Source organism: Aquila chrysaetos, chromosome 15 (assembly GCF_900496995.4).
Source record: "Aquila chrysaetos chrysaetos chromosome 15, bAquChr1.4, whole genome shotgun sequence".
In the NCBI taxonomy this organism is placed as follows: Eukaryota; Metazoa; Chordata; class Aves; order Accipitriformes; family Accipitridae; genus Aquila; species Aquila chrysaetos.
The window spans coordinates 25,647,296-25,664,214 of NC_044018.1; the positions used below are offsets into that span (position 1 = coordinate 25,647,296).

The 16,919-nt window shown below is 34.1% G+C and overlaps 2 protein-coding genes across 8 annotated transcripts in view; one reads left to right on the forward strand and one right to left on the reverse strand.

Annotated features, from left to right (window-relative positions):
- The window catches only part of MCPH1 (microcephalin 1), a 129,438-nt gene that overhangs the window by 39,132 nt on the left and 73,387 nt on the right, over nt 1–16,919 (forward strand). For 4 of the 6 annotated variants that reach the window (XM_030037523.1, XM_030037524.2, XM_041128834.1 and 1 more), the window contains 2 exons: nt 1,448–1,610; nt 7,206–7,283. In XM_030037523.1, the coding sequence (XP_029893383.1) occupies nt 1,448–1,610; nt 7,206–7,283 (241 nt within the window). Of the gene's footprint in view, nt 1–1,447; nt 1,611–7,205; nt 7,284–9,754; nt 10,093–16,919 lie in introns of those variants that run through there. The other 2 variants (XM_030037526.2, XM_030037525.2) reach the window with 2 other exon arrangements.
- Nucleotides 10,618–16,919, reverse strand: part of ANGPT2 (angiopoietin 2) — a 43,533-nt gene continuing 37,231 nt past the window's right edge. For both annotated transcript variants that reach the window (XM_030037529.1, XM_030037530.1), the window contains 3 exons: nt 16,579–16,745; nt 13,346–13,476; nt 10,618–11,933 (listed from right to left, as the gene is read on the reverse strand). In XM_030037529.1, coding sequence (XP_029893389.1) covers nt 11,773–11,933; nt 13,346–13,476; nt 16,579–16,745 — 459 coding nt within the window. In that variant the 3' untranslated portion in view covers nt 10,618–11,772. The remainder of the gene's footprint in view (nt 11,934–13,345; nt 13,477–16,578; nt 16,746–16,919) is intronic.

The window sequence follows — 16,919 nt, forward strand, 5'->3', positions numbered from 1 at the left end:
TGTTCAGGCAGAGCATGGAAATGCGTCCCCTGAGCATGCAGTCTAGGCAGAGGCATCCCCTATGGGTTGCAACATTGCAAAAATGTTCACTTGTAGGCTATGTCAACTTAAAACTCATAAAATCAAAAGGGAATAGTAAATATTCTAGTAACGTTCAAAGCCATATAGCCAAGGCCAGAATTCACACTGGACTGAGGGTCAGTGGTTTGATTTTTTTTTTCCAAGTGACTCCACATATAATATCACCTTTTGACTTAAGTGTGAAGTTAATTAGCTACACTGCTTTTACTGTTCATTTATTTGTTTGAAACTTCTTAAAAAATAGATTGCTGCATTCTCTGTGAAGAGTTTATTGCATTTTTGTTAGAGTTCCTCTAAGTAGTGTTTGGTTTAGCTGGGGTATTTGGGGGATTTTTAACTGAGTTACTTTCTTTGGAGTGAAATGTAGTGAGAATGAAGTAACCCCAGAGGCTTTTGGAGATGTTCTGGGTGCACTCGCATTATGTCAGTGATTAACTTAAATGTTTTGCCTGAGAGGATCACCACTGTGAGAGATGTGACTGTGTTCAAGGTTGTGCTTAATTGTTTTATCTTGCGTAGCATGCGATGGACATTTCCAAGTCAGCCGGTGGGAGCAGATAGGGCACTGAAACTGGGCTTTCATTTACAGATCTTTAATGATCATTTATAATAATGATTTATAAAAGTAATAATAAGAACAATACATTGTTCTCATGCAACAGCTTTTCTCTAGTGATACCAAGATCTCAATGTTTTCACGATGATGTATTTGTGCTTCAGCTTAGCTATGTAGAGAACTCAAATTAGAATTCCAGTTATAGGTGGCCATTCTGGATTTTATATTTAATTTTATATATTTAATTATAATTGTATTTAAGGATGAGTAACTTTTTAATTGAAATATTGGCTCAGATATATAGGTAGCAAGTCAGAACTTTAGGAATTCTGTCTAACTTTAGACGTAGTATTTTATTCTGATGCTGAAAATCTGATGCTTCCTAATGAAAACCTCTCAAGAGTGCTGTGTCTAAATGTTTACATTTCCTGGTAATTCTTTTTTTGATAGCACTGCAAAAGCAACAAAGAATGAGGCTCTGTATTACTAGGCATTGTACACAATGTGTTAGATAATTTCTGCCTCAAAAGCTTCTATTTAAACACACAAGATCGATGTGAGGCACAAAGAAGCATTGATGTGCAAGTAGATATGATTGTGTGATGACAGAAAAGGGTCTGTTTGGACTCTGTGGGAAGGCTAATGAATTTAGGGCTAGCAAGTGGGTAGAGGCTCAGTAAGAAAAGGATAAATGATTAGTGAAGAAAGAAATGAGGTGAGTTTGAGTTAATTTGTGTTGTGTGTATATGCTTTTATAATTCTGCATATCCATTCAACGTTGTATGGTTTTCTTCCTTTTCTTCTTTTTAGGAAGCAAAATACAGTAATTCAGGTGGTGAATAAACTTGGAGACTTTTTGTTCTCAGATGATGTATGTGAAACAACAAGTCATGTAGTTACAGGGAGTCCTCGTCGTACCTTGAATGTTATGCTGGGAATTGCTCGTGGGTGTTGGATTGTTTCTTATGAATGGGTAAGAAATATTTTTTAATTTTACTACAGAATAAATTAAATTTATTTTGTATAGCTGAAATATCACGTTATACATGTAGTTATCTGAAGACGCTGTTACGGTCTACTTTGGGGTTTTCAGAAGTTCTTGGTGATTAATTTCCCTTGGAATAAAGGGGTTTGCAACTTTGGTCACCTTAACGATCCAGTAATATGCCTTTGTGGCAGAAAAGACCAACAGCATCCTTGGCTACATTAAGAGGAACGTATTTGGGCAGGGGGTTTGGACAAGACAATTTCCACAGGTCCATTCCAGCCTCAACTATTATATGACTCCATGTGTCCGTGAATGAAATACATTTAAGTATCTGTCCCACACTTAGCTTTGTATGGAGTTTTAAACAAGTAAGAACATACTTGCTACAAGTTACTTTCTTCTAACAGGGTAGTCAAACATGAAAGCTGTATATTTCCTTGAGAAAAAGCTAAAGATGTAGATAACTACTATAAAAATCCAGTAAAATAGTATCCTGTCTTTGCACATAAGGCAGTATTTCGATAATCAGTATTCAGGCAATTGCTGTCCTGGAATTTCATTGCCCATTTTATGCATTGTGCTTCTCTGAACCAATCCATGGTGAAAACATCAACACCAGTACTGACTAGTAGCAATGCCAGATTTTCTCCAGCTGTCCTACAGTCTACCTTTCAGACTCATCACAGGATCATCTATATCCCTCATATAATACCAACAAGTTCAATGGAATTGTTCCAAGGATTAGTTTGTTCCTGAAAATATTATTGGATCAAATGCTGAAGCTGTCTTCACTAATTTTATTGGCTCCTATTTAGGCAAAGTTCTGAAGTTACTAGGAGAGTCACATGAGAAGGAACTAGAGAAAAACTTCAGAATTCAGTTCTCCAGTTCACAAGTTTGTTCATTCTTACAGTATCTGCTTATCTGTGAATATTGCTATTTCAAATTTTTTTAGAACTGTGCTTAAATCTTTCACTGAGGCTGGGTACAACTTTGTCCGTAAATGTCTAATCCCTCAAGTAATTAAGTCATTTATTTCACTGAAAGAAAATATTGCTTTGAACTTTAAAAAAAAATAAATATTTCTTAATCTGGTTAAATCTATGCATCTTATCATGTAAGAGCATTATTGTCTTATTTCTAATTGTGTCACTGGCATAATTTTTGCCAGCTTTTTACCCAAATTTGTTAACTGAATACTTTAACTAGAGAAGAGAAAGCTGAAGCCTTACTTAACCATCATGAGGAATTCTGTAGAAAATTAGTCAGGAGAATTTCATTCAAGCAAAATAATCTCTTCCTTTTATTAATGCTAAAATACTGAATCCTTTAAATGCCTTTCTATACTGTAGTCAATCCTACCATAAGTACTTTCATTGGTAAAATGCTTCAAATTGGATATTAAATTCAGTTCAATATTCAAATAAAATAAACAATCAGTCTGGAGAGATCCGTAGTAGCTTTTAAACCAGATATTAATTCTGAGCAGTAATGGTTGTCTTTTTGAAGATGTTTCTCAACATTTTAAGAAGCTGAAATATGATCTACCTCTGCCTTTTGACTTGTAACATGGAGACATAATATAGGCTGCAATATTTTTTTCTTCTTCTGAGAAAAACCTAAAATGGTCTTTTTAAAGATGGATTTTGGAATAATATCATATTTACCATTAGACATTTAATCTTCATAGCACTCTATTTACATATTTCAAGATGAATTATTCAAGTACAAATACAGTATGATCATTCAGTGTGCTAGCTGGATGGGTAAGAGGCCTTAAATAATGACTAGTCAAAGAGTGTGTTTTCAGACCCTTGAGAACTTGATGTTTGACATAAATTTTCCTATATAGTGTGAATAAAAGAACATAGCTGGTGTGGATATGCAAAGGAGAACTTTGCACCAAGGCTAACCTTACAGCTGTATAACACACAGGACACTTGTCGGAGCTCCATGCCATACAGCCTGCCTGCTACTGAATTAGATAAAATAGTCTGTACTTGAGGACAAAGTAACAGAAATTTCATCAACTTGATTCTAGAGTCCAAAGCCAAGGAAAACATTCTTTAAGGCTGTAATAAGTCCACAGAAAACCTGTTTTTCCCACTCTTCTCTTCCCTCCCTATTTCCTCCTTTCTTGTGTCCTCCGAGACCAGCAAGACTGCATTCTACTAGAATCCGATACATTCTTAATATCTCAATGTTATCAGGTGTATTTTTCCTAACTTGTGATACTCCTATATCCAGCATTAATGCTTGATCTATACTGTACTGCTTTATCATTACATTTTAAGCTAAATCTTTTGTAACTGCAGATTTGAAAACTTCTAGATAGCTCTTACTTCTCAATATAAACACTTTTATATTCTGAAGTATTTCAGCTTTTCTTAGTCTTTTTCCACATTCTAAGGAACTGATGAATTTGAAGATATTACTGACTTATGAAGAAAAAGTGCTTTACTCGAGAATAATATTGCAAATCATAACTTGGTTTTGTCCTATGTGAATTTGAAGCATTTTTTTTAGTGTTGCTATGCAAATACACTGCTTGAAAATTTCTGTGGCAAAGTCAGAAGCAAACTTTCAGTGACTTAGAATGGAGAGCTCTTGCCTTTGTGTTCATGAAAACTGAATGTTTTAGTGAGTGGTGACCTGATTATTTACTGCAGGACCTGTTCATGAACTCTGTATCTAATTTTCTTTTTATCTATGAAAGTAGATATGATGCCTTTGTATTCAATTCCAGAACCACAACATACAAGCATTAATCCATCTTTTGTTAAGATAAACAAAATTAATTTCCAAACAAAATTCTGTAAATACTACAAGGATTGATAGAGGTTGTTACTGTAGAATTGGCCTGGAAAATGAAATGGGATTACTTAATCATAACTAATCTTTTGGGTTTATGTTTTAATCTATTTGTGGTGTTTCCAGTTACTCTTGGTACAAACATCATTTTGGCGCTATAAGGACATGTTGTACACATTATACAGCATGGTACATCTGTTCCTGCTCAACGTTATTTACAAAGAAATTATTTTCACGCAGCATGTCTCTAAGAATTGTATTAGAATTTACAATTTTCTTGGTTCAGTTAAAGCTGATTTATATTGTGATTAAAAGAGAAATGGCTTGGATTAACAAGTTTCTTTTATTTGCAATAAATACATACAGCTATAAGTATAAAGCTAACAGATTTCAATATTCTTATTGTAAATTGTAAAAAGTAATTGTAAAAAAACATACACAGGTACCACTTTAAAATTTATAACTTAAAATCCTAAGTTGCAGTCTTAACTGTATGTTTTTAAGAAGTTAGTATACTTTTCTTGGCTAAACACAGCAACACATTACTACTTTTTGAATATTTTTAAAGGTCCTTGATTTATTGATGTGCTTAACTCTTATTTTCAGGTTTGGTTATGATAGAATGACTATAGAAATTATTTTTGCTTTTTGTACAGTTGTTGCATTTTCAAATATTTGGTTGTGCGTTTTCTAAAAGTAAACATAATATTCTTTGAATTTTTGTTCTAAAGTTCAACAATAAGTTTGAAGATATGCTGCCTTTCATTATCAACAAAAAATCAGTGTTCTCTTCCAATAGCCTCCAAAATTGGACACCTCCCCTCACAAGTAAAACACCACTTGCCACATCACACAAAACTCCAGCTTTTGTAGCAGTTCATAGTAGAGGTTGCTGGTTCCCTTGAAAGTTGTCAAGCATAAGCTACTTTGGACTAAAGACTACAGAACTTGGTTTTGATAACAAAATTACTTTCTAAATTCAGTTTGCAATGTGCTTCTTGTAGCAACAGATTTGGGGCAAAAGAGCCCTTTACAGAAAGTTATTCTTCTACATACAATTAGGCCATTTTATAAGATTTACATTACTAGTTTATAATCAGTCAGGTCAGCTTAGAATCTTGTTTAGTTACTGAGTTGTAACATTGTAAAGGATAACTTTATCATGCTTGATAATCTATTATGCCAGTTTTTGTCTAAGGGGAACATCTCATAACACCACTTCCCAAATTTCATGAGGTAAAGTTTTACAATTTAAATTAAAACTAATAATATATGGAATTGTGTGGCATCTTCCAAAAGAATAAAAAAAAATACAGAATATTTCAGTTAATTGTGAATCAAGCATGGGGATAATTTCACACACTGATGAAATTCTGCTTGTTCTAAGGTGAATAATAACAACAGTTCAATGGTGCGTGGCTGTGCTAACAGTAAGAAACAGACGTCATCTATTTGAAATGGCTAGAGAACTGTTTAGGGAAAATGTGACTGCCAGAGGTAGAATTATCCTAAACACAAGGATTTACTTTCTAATAAATTCCATATATCCCATTTTGGGGGTACACATACGCGTCTTGTTCACTTAATACTACCTGTTGCTGTAGGAGCAGCAGGGTATTGGGGGGGTTGCTGTGGTTTTTAAGGTTGCATGTATGAATCGTGTTGTGGACAAACTTGGCAAAGAACTTACCAGTCTTTTACCTGTATGAGAAGCTTTATGGCTCAGCTCACGTTGATGAAGACAATGAACAAAATAAACTCCTCTTCCATCAGAGCGTGCTTCAGAATTTAGACTATCTAAAAATTAGTAGGAAAATGCCCTTTATACGATGCAAGGGCAGAGCCATGGTAGGAACATCAGTCTTTTTCCATTTTCCCACAAAAACAAGGCTCTTACCACTTGAGGGATAGTCTCTGAACACTCTTTTTGAGGCTTTTAGTATTATAGTCTACCAGCTGTGACTTATAATGATAAATTGTTTTGAAGAATGGTTTAGAAAATCAACCCAGGAAAAATGCTGGAGAGAGAAGTTTTGGAAAAGTTTTGCCAAAAAAAAACCCAAACCTAAATATAGTATATTGCAGAAACTGAAAATATAACCATTTCAAGTAAGTTTTTTTTCTGTTAGCCATTTTGTGATGGCCTCGATGGGAACAGAAGTCTGCAAGTAGTCCAAAGTGCTAGGATTGCTAGTCTCCAAGGCATCCAGCTGGGTTGATACTGGTTTAGGGGGTTGATACTGGTCCAATATTGTTCATCATCTTCATTTATGATCTGGATGATGGGGAAGAGTGCACCCTCAGCAAGTCTGTGGATGTTACAAAACTGTGAGGAGTGTTTGATAGACCAGATGGGTGTTCCCAGAGGGACCTTGACAGGCTGGAGAAATGGGCCAACAGGAACCTTATGAAGTTCAATGACTAACTGAACCAAGAGAACAGAACTGATATAGTAGGACTTCCCTTTTCAAATCTTTACTCTAATTTTAGGTATCATGATGCAAAAAATTGACTTTTCTAATATCCTCACAAGGTTTTAAAATTTAATGTAGCTATGCATAGAAATATGACTTTGGTATTCTAATGGTTTGTTTCTGTTGCAAAATTTGTATCTTTCTGATTGCTTGATTTTGCAGCAAATCATTTGGTTTGGGTAAATGAAATATCAAACCAACTGTTGCAACTGCACTGTTACTTCTAATTAGACATTCAAAGAGTTTGCTATTTTAGAAATTATAAGAGTTCTCCTTACCACTTAATTTATTTTAGGTCCTGTGGTCTTTGGAATTGGGCCATTGGATCTCAGAGGAACCATATGAGCTTTCATCCATCTTCCCTGCAGCTCCTGTAAGTTTAATGGCCCTTTAAGCTTGTGAAGTTTCTTTTGTTTATCTGGAAAATGACTGACCCTCTAAATAGGTTTTGTGAATAAGAAGGCCTACTAGAATTTTTTTTTTTTTTTTTTAAAGCAAATACTGGAGTTATTTTCTCCTTCATCCACTCCTTTTTGAAGGGTGTGCAAGAACTTAGGTATGCATGGAAAATGCAAAAAATTGATTCACCAATTAATGTCTTAATAAACTAACTTCTTATTTAAGTACAAATGTCCTTTAATTTCTTTGTGGCATATTTTATTTCTATCTGTGCTTTTATATAAACTGGAGAGGCATATTATCGCCTAATGGAAAGATTATTCAGGTCATGGCCTCAATATTTTCAGTCCAAAAATGACTTTGGCAATGCAAAATTACTGTGGGCTTCTAAAACTACTAAGTAGGTAAAATGAAGCATTTTTCCTGCCTTCAATGATCATTCTTAAGTACTGAATTGTGAACTAGCGCAAAAGTGTGTATGTGGGGGTATGGTGCATCTGTGCAGATCCAGGTGTATCTGCACTCCATGTGTTGTAATTGATTAAACAGTAATTTTATTTTGGTTTTAAAACAAGTAGAATTCTAGCAGGTTACTAATCAATCACTCTAATAGGTTTGCCAAAAAAGTTTTCACAATTTCTCTTATATTGTAGCAGCTAGTTAAATATATTATTATCTGCTACTTGTTTCTCAAAGTTTCATATGGGCTTTGAAGAAAGAACATTTAATGGGGTTTGAACTTTATTTTACTATGATTTTGTTAAGAACTTTTAACTCTCTAAATCTGTAATTTATGTAAATTTACATGTTTGAGATGAAAACTTTTTCATGATTATATGTTGTATGTTCTCAAAGTGTAGGGAAACTGTAACAGTTATTCTGAAATAAGCCCAAAGAAATTAATCATCCATTATAGTGTAGTATTTTTTCTAAAAGGCGAAAGTAGATCTTTTTTAATAGAGCAAATACATTAAGAATGGTAAAACTTTAATGTGAAAAATAAATGTGTTCTTTTTTCCCCCCTTTTCTGTATTTGTATGAAAAAAGAACATAGTACTTCAGATTAAGCTGGTTTGAGTTTTCTGTTTCTTCTCAGACTACCTTTTTAATAACCAAGTATGCTATCAGTAACGACATACATGGCATTCTTTGGAAGTGATTCCTGCTGGGGTTGTTTTTTAAATTCTGATTACAGTTTTTATTCCTAAAGCAGAAGTAAGGAGGGCTTGAGAGATGGTGAGAAGATAAAATTGAGGGAAGTTATGGTTGTGCTGAGAATGTGAATGGCCTCTGTTTGCAGTGTGCTCCTCTTGCAGAGGAACAAAGTCAGTGTCCAAGGTGACATTTCCATCACTTTTCCAGTCGTTCCCTTCTTGAGTCATTCTGGTTTCTTACTTTAACAGATATCTTATTTTTAAAGATATGATTATTATTTGAGCATGAATGGTGTCTATATTCCCTTTCTTTTCTTGTTATTTCTTTTCTGCTTCCTAAGAAGTATTTAGAGAAAATGGAAGTGCATTCTAGTCTTATATACTGTTTATTTGATTACAGGAAGGAATTAAAAGAAGGGGTTATCTTCCTGTTATGTTTTAATTATTTGTACCAAGTCCAAAGCAGTTGTTGCAGCCTTCTTTTTCCTATTATTGCATTCCTTCAAAAATGTCCTCCTCTCACTTCACTTTGGTGTTTGCAGTTTAAGCCATGCAATCTCATTTTGATAAAATGTCATTTAAAAACATCTTCACTCTAAAATTTTACATTTGTGTTGATAAATTACTCCATTTTCCCTAAAAATTAAAATCTCATTAAACAATTGATCCATTCAATGCCTACATCAGTATCTTAAATCACTTTCCCACAATAGTCATCAAAAAGCCTTAAGCTTTATAAAGACTTTTTTCCAGGAAATCGAAACTAGCCATGCAATATTTAATTATTCTTGTCATATAGTGTTTTCTTACTAAAATCATGAAGGTTAATATCAACCACAAGTTAGCAATATTTTCTTTTGCCAGGTTGAGCATTCATACTGTGCCAGATTCCACAGATTCAATCGTGGGGTTTAAGAAGCTTTTCTTTTTTTTTTTTCTTTTTCTTTTTTTCTTTCTTTTTTTTTTTTTTTTAGATTATTGGGCTGGATATGCTTACTATCTCAAATATTGGGAGTATTTTCTTTAGTTGTCTGATTAAATGCAGTGAAGCAGGAAATACAGTAATCTAGACTCAGCATTTCTATTAAATTTCATAGAATCATAAAATATTTTAGATTAGAAGGGAGCCCTGAAGGTTGTCTAGTTCAACGCTCTGCTCCAAGGGACTTGTCCAGTCCACCTTCATGGTAATAAATGAATAAATTAAAAAGAAAATCTAATTTCCCCAATTCCAACTTGTGTTTGCTGCTTCTTGTCCCTGTCTCTTGTCCCATTGCGGTGCCCCTCCCAGGAGGGTCTGGCTCAGTCTTCTCTGTGTCCTCCATCAGGCAGTTGTAGACAGCAGCAAGGTCTCCTCTTCCCCTTCTCTTCTCCACGCTGAAAAAGGCCAGCTCTCTTGGCCTCTCTTGGTATGTTGTGTTCTTCTTGGTATGTCGAGTTCCTTTACTAGCTTGGTGGCTGTCTGCTAGCCTTGCTTTTTAAGACATTTCTTAGAAATTCATGAAAGCAATTTTGTGAAGGTTTGGTTTTTTTTAGTTTGGGATATGTATATCCTTAGAAGTTTGCTAGGAGAAACAATAAAATACTAAACAGTAATCTGAAATGAATTGAGATTATTTTATGCGACTCTTCAGATGATGACTGTTAATTTACATTTGTTAGGTTTATTTAAAATCAGATCATGAAGTAACATTGGAAGTATTTTTTGTCTCTGCTACCCTTCAGTAATGCTGACACATTTTCAGTGAAGAAGAATGGTGGTGGAGTGGTGGGGTACTCTGACAGCAGCTTTAATAACTGTCAGTATAAAATGAAGAGTTTTCTTCCGTCTTTCTCAAAAACATTTACTGTTTTTTAAAACATAATACCTTTTGTTAAGTAAGCCTCCAGAAATGTTGTCTGGGGTTTTTGTTTTCTTTTGGTATGAGATATGTTCTTGCCTTGTAACTAATTCAGTCATCGGCTGAAATTAGAATTTTACAAAAATATTACTTTAAGGCAAAGACTAAGCATGAGAATTAAAACCTAAAGTTAATTTGGGGGAAAAACTCCACAAAATTATTTTCTGTGATTTATGAAGAAATATCTTTTCAATCTGAACAGCAGGGTACAGTACACAATTTTAAAGCATATAGTAATAAAAAAAAGCAAAAATCACCCAGTAGAGTAATTTATTCACATTGTGGCATACATTGAGGGCCTACCTACAGAGAATTCCTAGGGAGAAGTCCTAACCTGACTGAAAAAAAAAAACCAAAACAGTATGACTTTAGATAACTTTCAGGGGTTTTTTTCCGCTGTTTTTAAAATGTAGTAATTTGTATCTTAAGTCGTGAGCATAAATTTAATTGTATCAAAGAATATGCATATGTTTTTCCTTTAGGTTATTTTTACAAAATGTATAGATGTACTACAGCACCAGGTGATAACTGATTGTCATAGACAACCGGACATCTGGTGTTAATGCCGTTGTCTCGGTTTATAAAATACTTATCAGTTATTTTACAGGTAAATGACAAGGAAAGGAAAAAAAGTGCATTCTTCATAAAAATATAAAGAAATACATACTATATTGTAATTTGCAGGGATTTTTGTAACTTAAAGATAGTGACTGTAATAAGTACAAACTGATAGAAATGGTGATTTTTGTACACGGTATTTCCCAAGAATAAATGCAAAGTAATTAAATGCTATTTGTCCTCTGTTAAATAAAGTAATACAGACTATTGGAAAAAATCCCTGAATAAGTGTAAGAAGTTGTTTAGGAGACTATGGGGGGGAAAGAATGTATTCTTTAACTACAGTATTGAGCTAATTACAGAACAGTATTTTTTTATGTACATAAAAGGCAAACATGACACAGATAAATAGTTCTAGATCTAGTTAAGTGTTTTATATTAGAGTAATGTTTAAAGTTCAGTGATGAGGCAAAATGCATATTTCTAAAACTATTTTAGGTATTTTTCACAGTTCCAGTTATTTACTAACACGTACATAACATAAATGATCAGTAAAACAGAGTCCTTAAGTTGTCTGTCAATTTCTTCGATGTTCTTTTTATTCAGTCGTTTGGCCAAACCACTGTTATATCAGGTTGATACTTTAGACTTTGTGTCTGGTTGAATAATATGAGCTTTAGGTGATCAAGGCTATTGCAATTCAGGAACTGTACGGAACTGATCCCCTCAGAACACTAGCGCATGTTTTCTGGGCTTGAAAATGAGACAAGTTGCAGATGTGTGTTTATATGCTCAGCAAATGAAGTCTTTGAAGACTATACAATACATAATTCACATAATGCAAAAGCACTTAGAAATCTGCTGGTCGAATCATCATAGTTGTGGCTTTGAGAGAGTATCCCGAGCCTTTCCAGTAGTACCACTTGATACCATTGAACTTGTTGTTGTTCTGTCGTAATGGATAATACATTCCGTTGAGGTTAGAAGGACCACATGCATCAAACCACCATCCTGCAAGACAGAAAACAAAGAAAAACATCAGCAGAGGTAATTTTCAAAATAGTATATAAGGACACTTTGTTGTCCTGAAATGAGAAAGAAATCTAACCCCAGGTTTTCATTCTTACTATTTGGAAGTGTCAGTATAAAATACTTGCCTCAAATTCAGAAAAGAAAGGTATTTATGTATTAACTACATATTCTTGAAGCTTATGTAATACATTGTAGTTTAAAATTGAGAAGGCAAGGTGTTCAATCAAGCTTAATTTATAATCGCTATCAAACATTATTGTTAGCAGTCTGAGGGCATAGTTCAACTTGTACTACAATGATATTGAGTTGTCTTTGGTTTTTATCTGCTCTTTGGTAAATTTCTGTTCTTCACAGATTTGAACTCCTTTCTTAATTCTTTTTAGAGGGTTAATTCAGTTATCTGTTTCGGTTCTCTGTGCAGATCAGTTCAAAACCTCTCCGCTGAAACTTGGTAAGAAGGAAAAGGAGAAAAAAGCCACCCAAACTTATTTTGTATCCTTATGGCCCTGACCTGTTAGTGGGTCATAAGGAAAATTTATTTTTATTAATAAGATAATATTTTTATACTTCTGTTATGATGGCGATAATGTGTGTGTTCTGTTTTGCAGGGCAGTAATCCAATTATCCTTTTGGATAAACTGAAGCTGTCTTTTGTCTTGCAACTTGTGCTATAGGGAAATGAACCATTGCTTAAGAGATAACAGGAAGAGAAGTCAAATTTACAAAGCAGTTGTTTACATTTCAGAATGTGGAATTCTAGATTGACAAATTACGGAATGGCTTGTGTGGTTCCAGATAAAAATATCACCTAAACCTCCAATAACTAGTGAACAATCATTAGAAAAATGTAGATATCTCATGTATGTGGTGTATCTTTGCCATTTCATAATTAGATTGAAACACGGAATTAAATACTTGTACCCTTCCATGGCGTGTACAGTATACAGCAGCTTTTGGGTCTTCTCTTCTCCTCTGCATAGTTAGGGAAAGAGTTTGTGCCTAAAGAATCAGGAGCCATTTCACTGACAAACTGGCTCTCTAAAACAGGTTTTTGGGGGAGAGTTAAATGTTTTGATATCTGAATGTTATCTCATTCCTTGGTAGAAGAATCTGCTGTCTCTCTGATTAGTTCCACAATTACAGACTTTCTTGTACACCAACTCTAGAGACTTTTTTCCCTCCAGTTTTAACTTCTCTTGTTTTACTTTAACTAACCTTTGTCAAATGATAAAATATTTCATTTGGAGTCACCCTACTAGTGTTTCTATCTGTGAGTTTTGGACTTCTTCAATAGTCAAAATTTACTAAGTCAAAATTATCACTATTTATCTCATAGACAATTTCAGTGCCAATAAAAATAGGAAGACCGAGAAACAAAAAAACATTCCTACCTCCTGTTAGCATTTGTGAACATTTGCAAATACATTTGTCATTGTCTGCATCCTTTGTGCTAAAATCATTTCCTGGTTGGCTTATACTACTTATTTTGCCCGCTGTCCCAGTAAGTCCTTTAAGGTAGATCCTGTAGGAGTGAGGAATGGAAAAACAATTATTATGGGGAAGTTAATGGTATCTGATCTGCAAAATAATGATGGAATAGTTTGCAATAAATATCCTGTTCAAAGAGTTGAGTTCTCTTCTGGCCAATGTACTGTACTGTTGTAAGCTGTTTTGCAGCATGTTTTCATATGAGCAGAAATGGTCAGCACAATAATCTAATAAACAGCCTCCACATTTGTAGAGATGACTGTTTACTTCATGTCATATAAGAAGAAAATATGAGCAGGTAGATAAGAACTGCTTGATTTTTTCATATAGATCATGCATTTCTTAATACTGTAAGTACAGTGTGTGCAATTATTTTTTTAATCAAGTTCAAAAGTTTAAACCAAAACTTTTTTGATTCCTATTTTGCAGTTTGCAAAACATGGCAATGTAGCATTACAACTTTGCATCTCTGAGAGGTAATACCATTACCTGGATTACTAATTACCAACTAGCAACTGGTATTTTAGGAGTTTCTCAATATTTCCCTTTCTACTTTCCTAATTACTCTTCCTTTTCACATCCTTCATAGCTTTATTAGTGTTACATTATCACAGGTATTTAAGTTTTAAGTATAATTAAGTATTAAGTAAATTAAAGTAAATTAAATTTAAGTAAATTAAAAAAAAATTAAGTATTCAACTCCCTGGTAAGGAAAGCTTTCAGTGAGGCTGCTGCTGTTTGGATCTGCTTACACCAGTCTCAGTGGGGAGAGACCCAGAGCACCGAGCTAGGGAGGCGATTACACAGCTATTACTGTGTTACCTTGAACTGGAAGGACTTGAACCCTCTGCTCCCACAGTATCTCTTTGGTGACTGCATTTCTGTATCAAATAGCTCGTCCTTCTCAGAGGTATTCTATTTGCTCTAAGGAGGAGATCTGACTCTGTGAGGAGAATTAACTTGCCCCTGGATCAGTCTTCATCTTGCATGTAATTCTCTGCTTATGATAGAAGTTGTCTGTGGCAGTTTAACAGATTATTTTAAGCCATTTTATATTCCCTATTTGAAAATATTAAGAATGAATGAATTTTTATTCATTTAGGTTTCAAAAGATCAGCTCATTACAGATTTTCTCAAAAATCTCAAAGTTAAATATTCTGGTTTTTCTTAAGCTGAGTTCAAAATTCTGTAAGCCAATTTCTAACATAAATGGTATTAAAGGTTCCAAGTATAATGTATGAGCCTAGGCTTGATTTTCAAATACAATCTGAAGTCTAATGTAAGCAGAGTATTATTCATTTATTATTATTATTATTCCATTTTTAAAAGTACAGCTTAGTATAACAGAAGATGAGAGGCAGTGGATGTAAATTGAAATGAGAGGCTCTGACTGGATATCAGGAAAACATTTTTCACCATGAGGACAGAGAAGCAGTGGAATAGGTTGCGCAATCTCCACCTTTGGAGGTTATCAAGACCCAAGTGGATGAAGCCCTCAGCAGCCTGGTCTGACCTTACAGCTTTGAGATCAGGAAGTTTGACTCAAACTAAGTGCATTCTGATCTCAATTTTTCTATGAATCTGTGAAATTTCAGTTTTATGGCTCAACTCATAATCTTACCAGCATTCAGAATGTATTAATGTTTTTAATGTAATGGAAGATGCTCTTAATTGAATACTTTCTTAGGTTTATTCTCTTCATAATGTTAAATATATTCTTTAAACCACTGCTTTTTATGATGCATTCCATGTTTGGTTGCATATTAAAATAAAGTATCTATTTACAGACAACCATCTTAGTTTTCAGTAATTATTTTTTAATATTGTAAATGGACAAGGGTAGTGACCCATTTTGCAAAGGTTGCCTTTATAAGTATTTTAAAGCATTACTTTAAAAAAAATCTCTGCTGTAGATTCTGACTGTTTCCAGATGAAAAAATATTTGCTTTGGAATTGAGACAACTGTATACTACAAAGGCATTAAGATCTAACGTTTGGGGCCGGGGGTGAGGAGGGGAGATGCTGATAGTTTTGGATTGCTTTGCATATAAGACTTGAGTTGAAATAACAGCATCAGTTCTCTCAGGTGTCAGATTGACTTTGTTTACAACAAATAGTTGCCAAAAATCTTAGAGAAATTCATTTTAATTTAGACAATTTTTCCGTCCAGTCACCTAAAGATCCCTGAATCTGTAAGATTCTTACGAAAAAACATTTCATGGACCATGTAGTAGGAAAGCATCTGTTATACTGTAGAGACTCTAGTTTCTTCTATAACCAATCGAACAACATCTACTGAATTTACAGAGAGCCTGGAGAATGAAGTATGAACTCCCCATATATTTCAGCTGTGGCCGATACTATTTCAAAATGTATAATACTATGGTACTATTTAAAATGTATAATACTATGATAATATTTATTTATATACAAAATATTTATTTAAAATGTATATTATTTCCTATTTTAACCAAATATGTAAGAAGAAATCGTGAAGCTTTACATTTTACAGAATGATGGGAGCGTAAGTAATAGGTCCATTAAATTCTGGTGTTCAAATTGACAAGTTTGTTGGGGGGTGAGACTGGACATTTGCTGTTAGCTTCATTTTCACAGGTAGGAGAGTTATTCTTTGAGAGTCCAAGCCAGTGGGTCACGGAAGGAGAAGGTAGCATTGCCTCAGTGTACTCTTCATGACAACAGACCCAGCTCCTGCTAACCACTGGCTTAAGTGGAAAATCTCCTTGCAGTATTATTCATCTTAGTCATCCACTTTCCAGAAATCTATTTATTGTGGGAAATCAGGATTAGATAGCAACTGCAGAGAGGTTCCTATTGCCCTGAAGACTGTGTGCTGCCATCCACTATATTGGCACATATATCCTATCTTATACCATCTCTTCATCTTTGTGCATCTTGTGTGTTACACTCACCCAGTGTGCACTAGTAAAATACACATTCTCTCCGTTGGAAAAAAAAATATTGTTTTAGGCAAGAGGTGAAAAATGGAGGAAACATTATTTTCTGAGTGAACTGAAAAATAGTCATAATTTTTATGAAATAAGGTCATGAATCTACACAGTCAAGACTGATTATTATCAGATCTTTTTTATTCAGATCTGATTTTTCTGCTTACCTGTATTTTAGTTCTTCACTTGCTAGAGAGAAGTGGTCATACAATGAATACGCCTCATTTCCTTCCCAGTCTTTCAGGTGTATTTTAAGAACATAACGCTTCTGATTAGTCAGTTGAGAAACAAACTCATTTCCCAGCCAGTACTCCCCAGCAGGATCACCAAATCCCTGTAATTCAAGTTGTATATTTAAATAGCTTTGTTTTGGTTTTTTTCTGAGTTTGAAATGATCACTTTATCAGTTTTTAGGTTTAATAGTTTTCATTCTGTCAACTAAGAATTTTACTGTGTCTGTGAGGGTTATAGATCTAAAATATTTCAAGAAGTTAATTTCAGCAAAGAC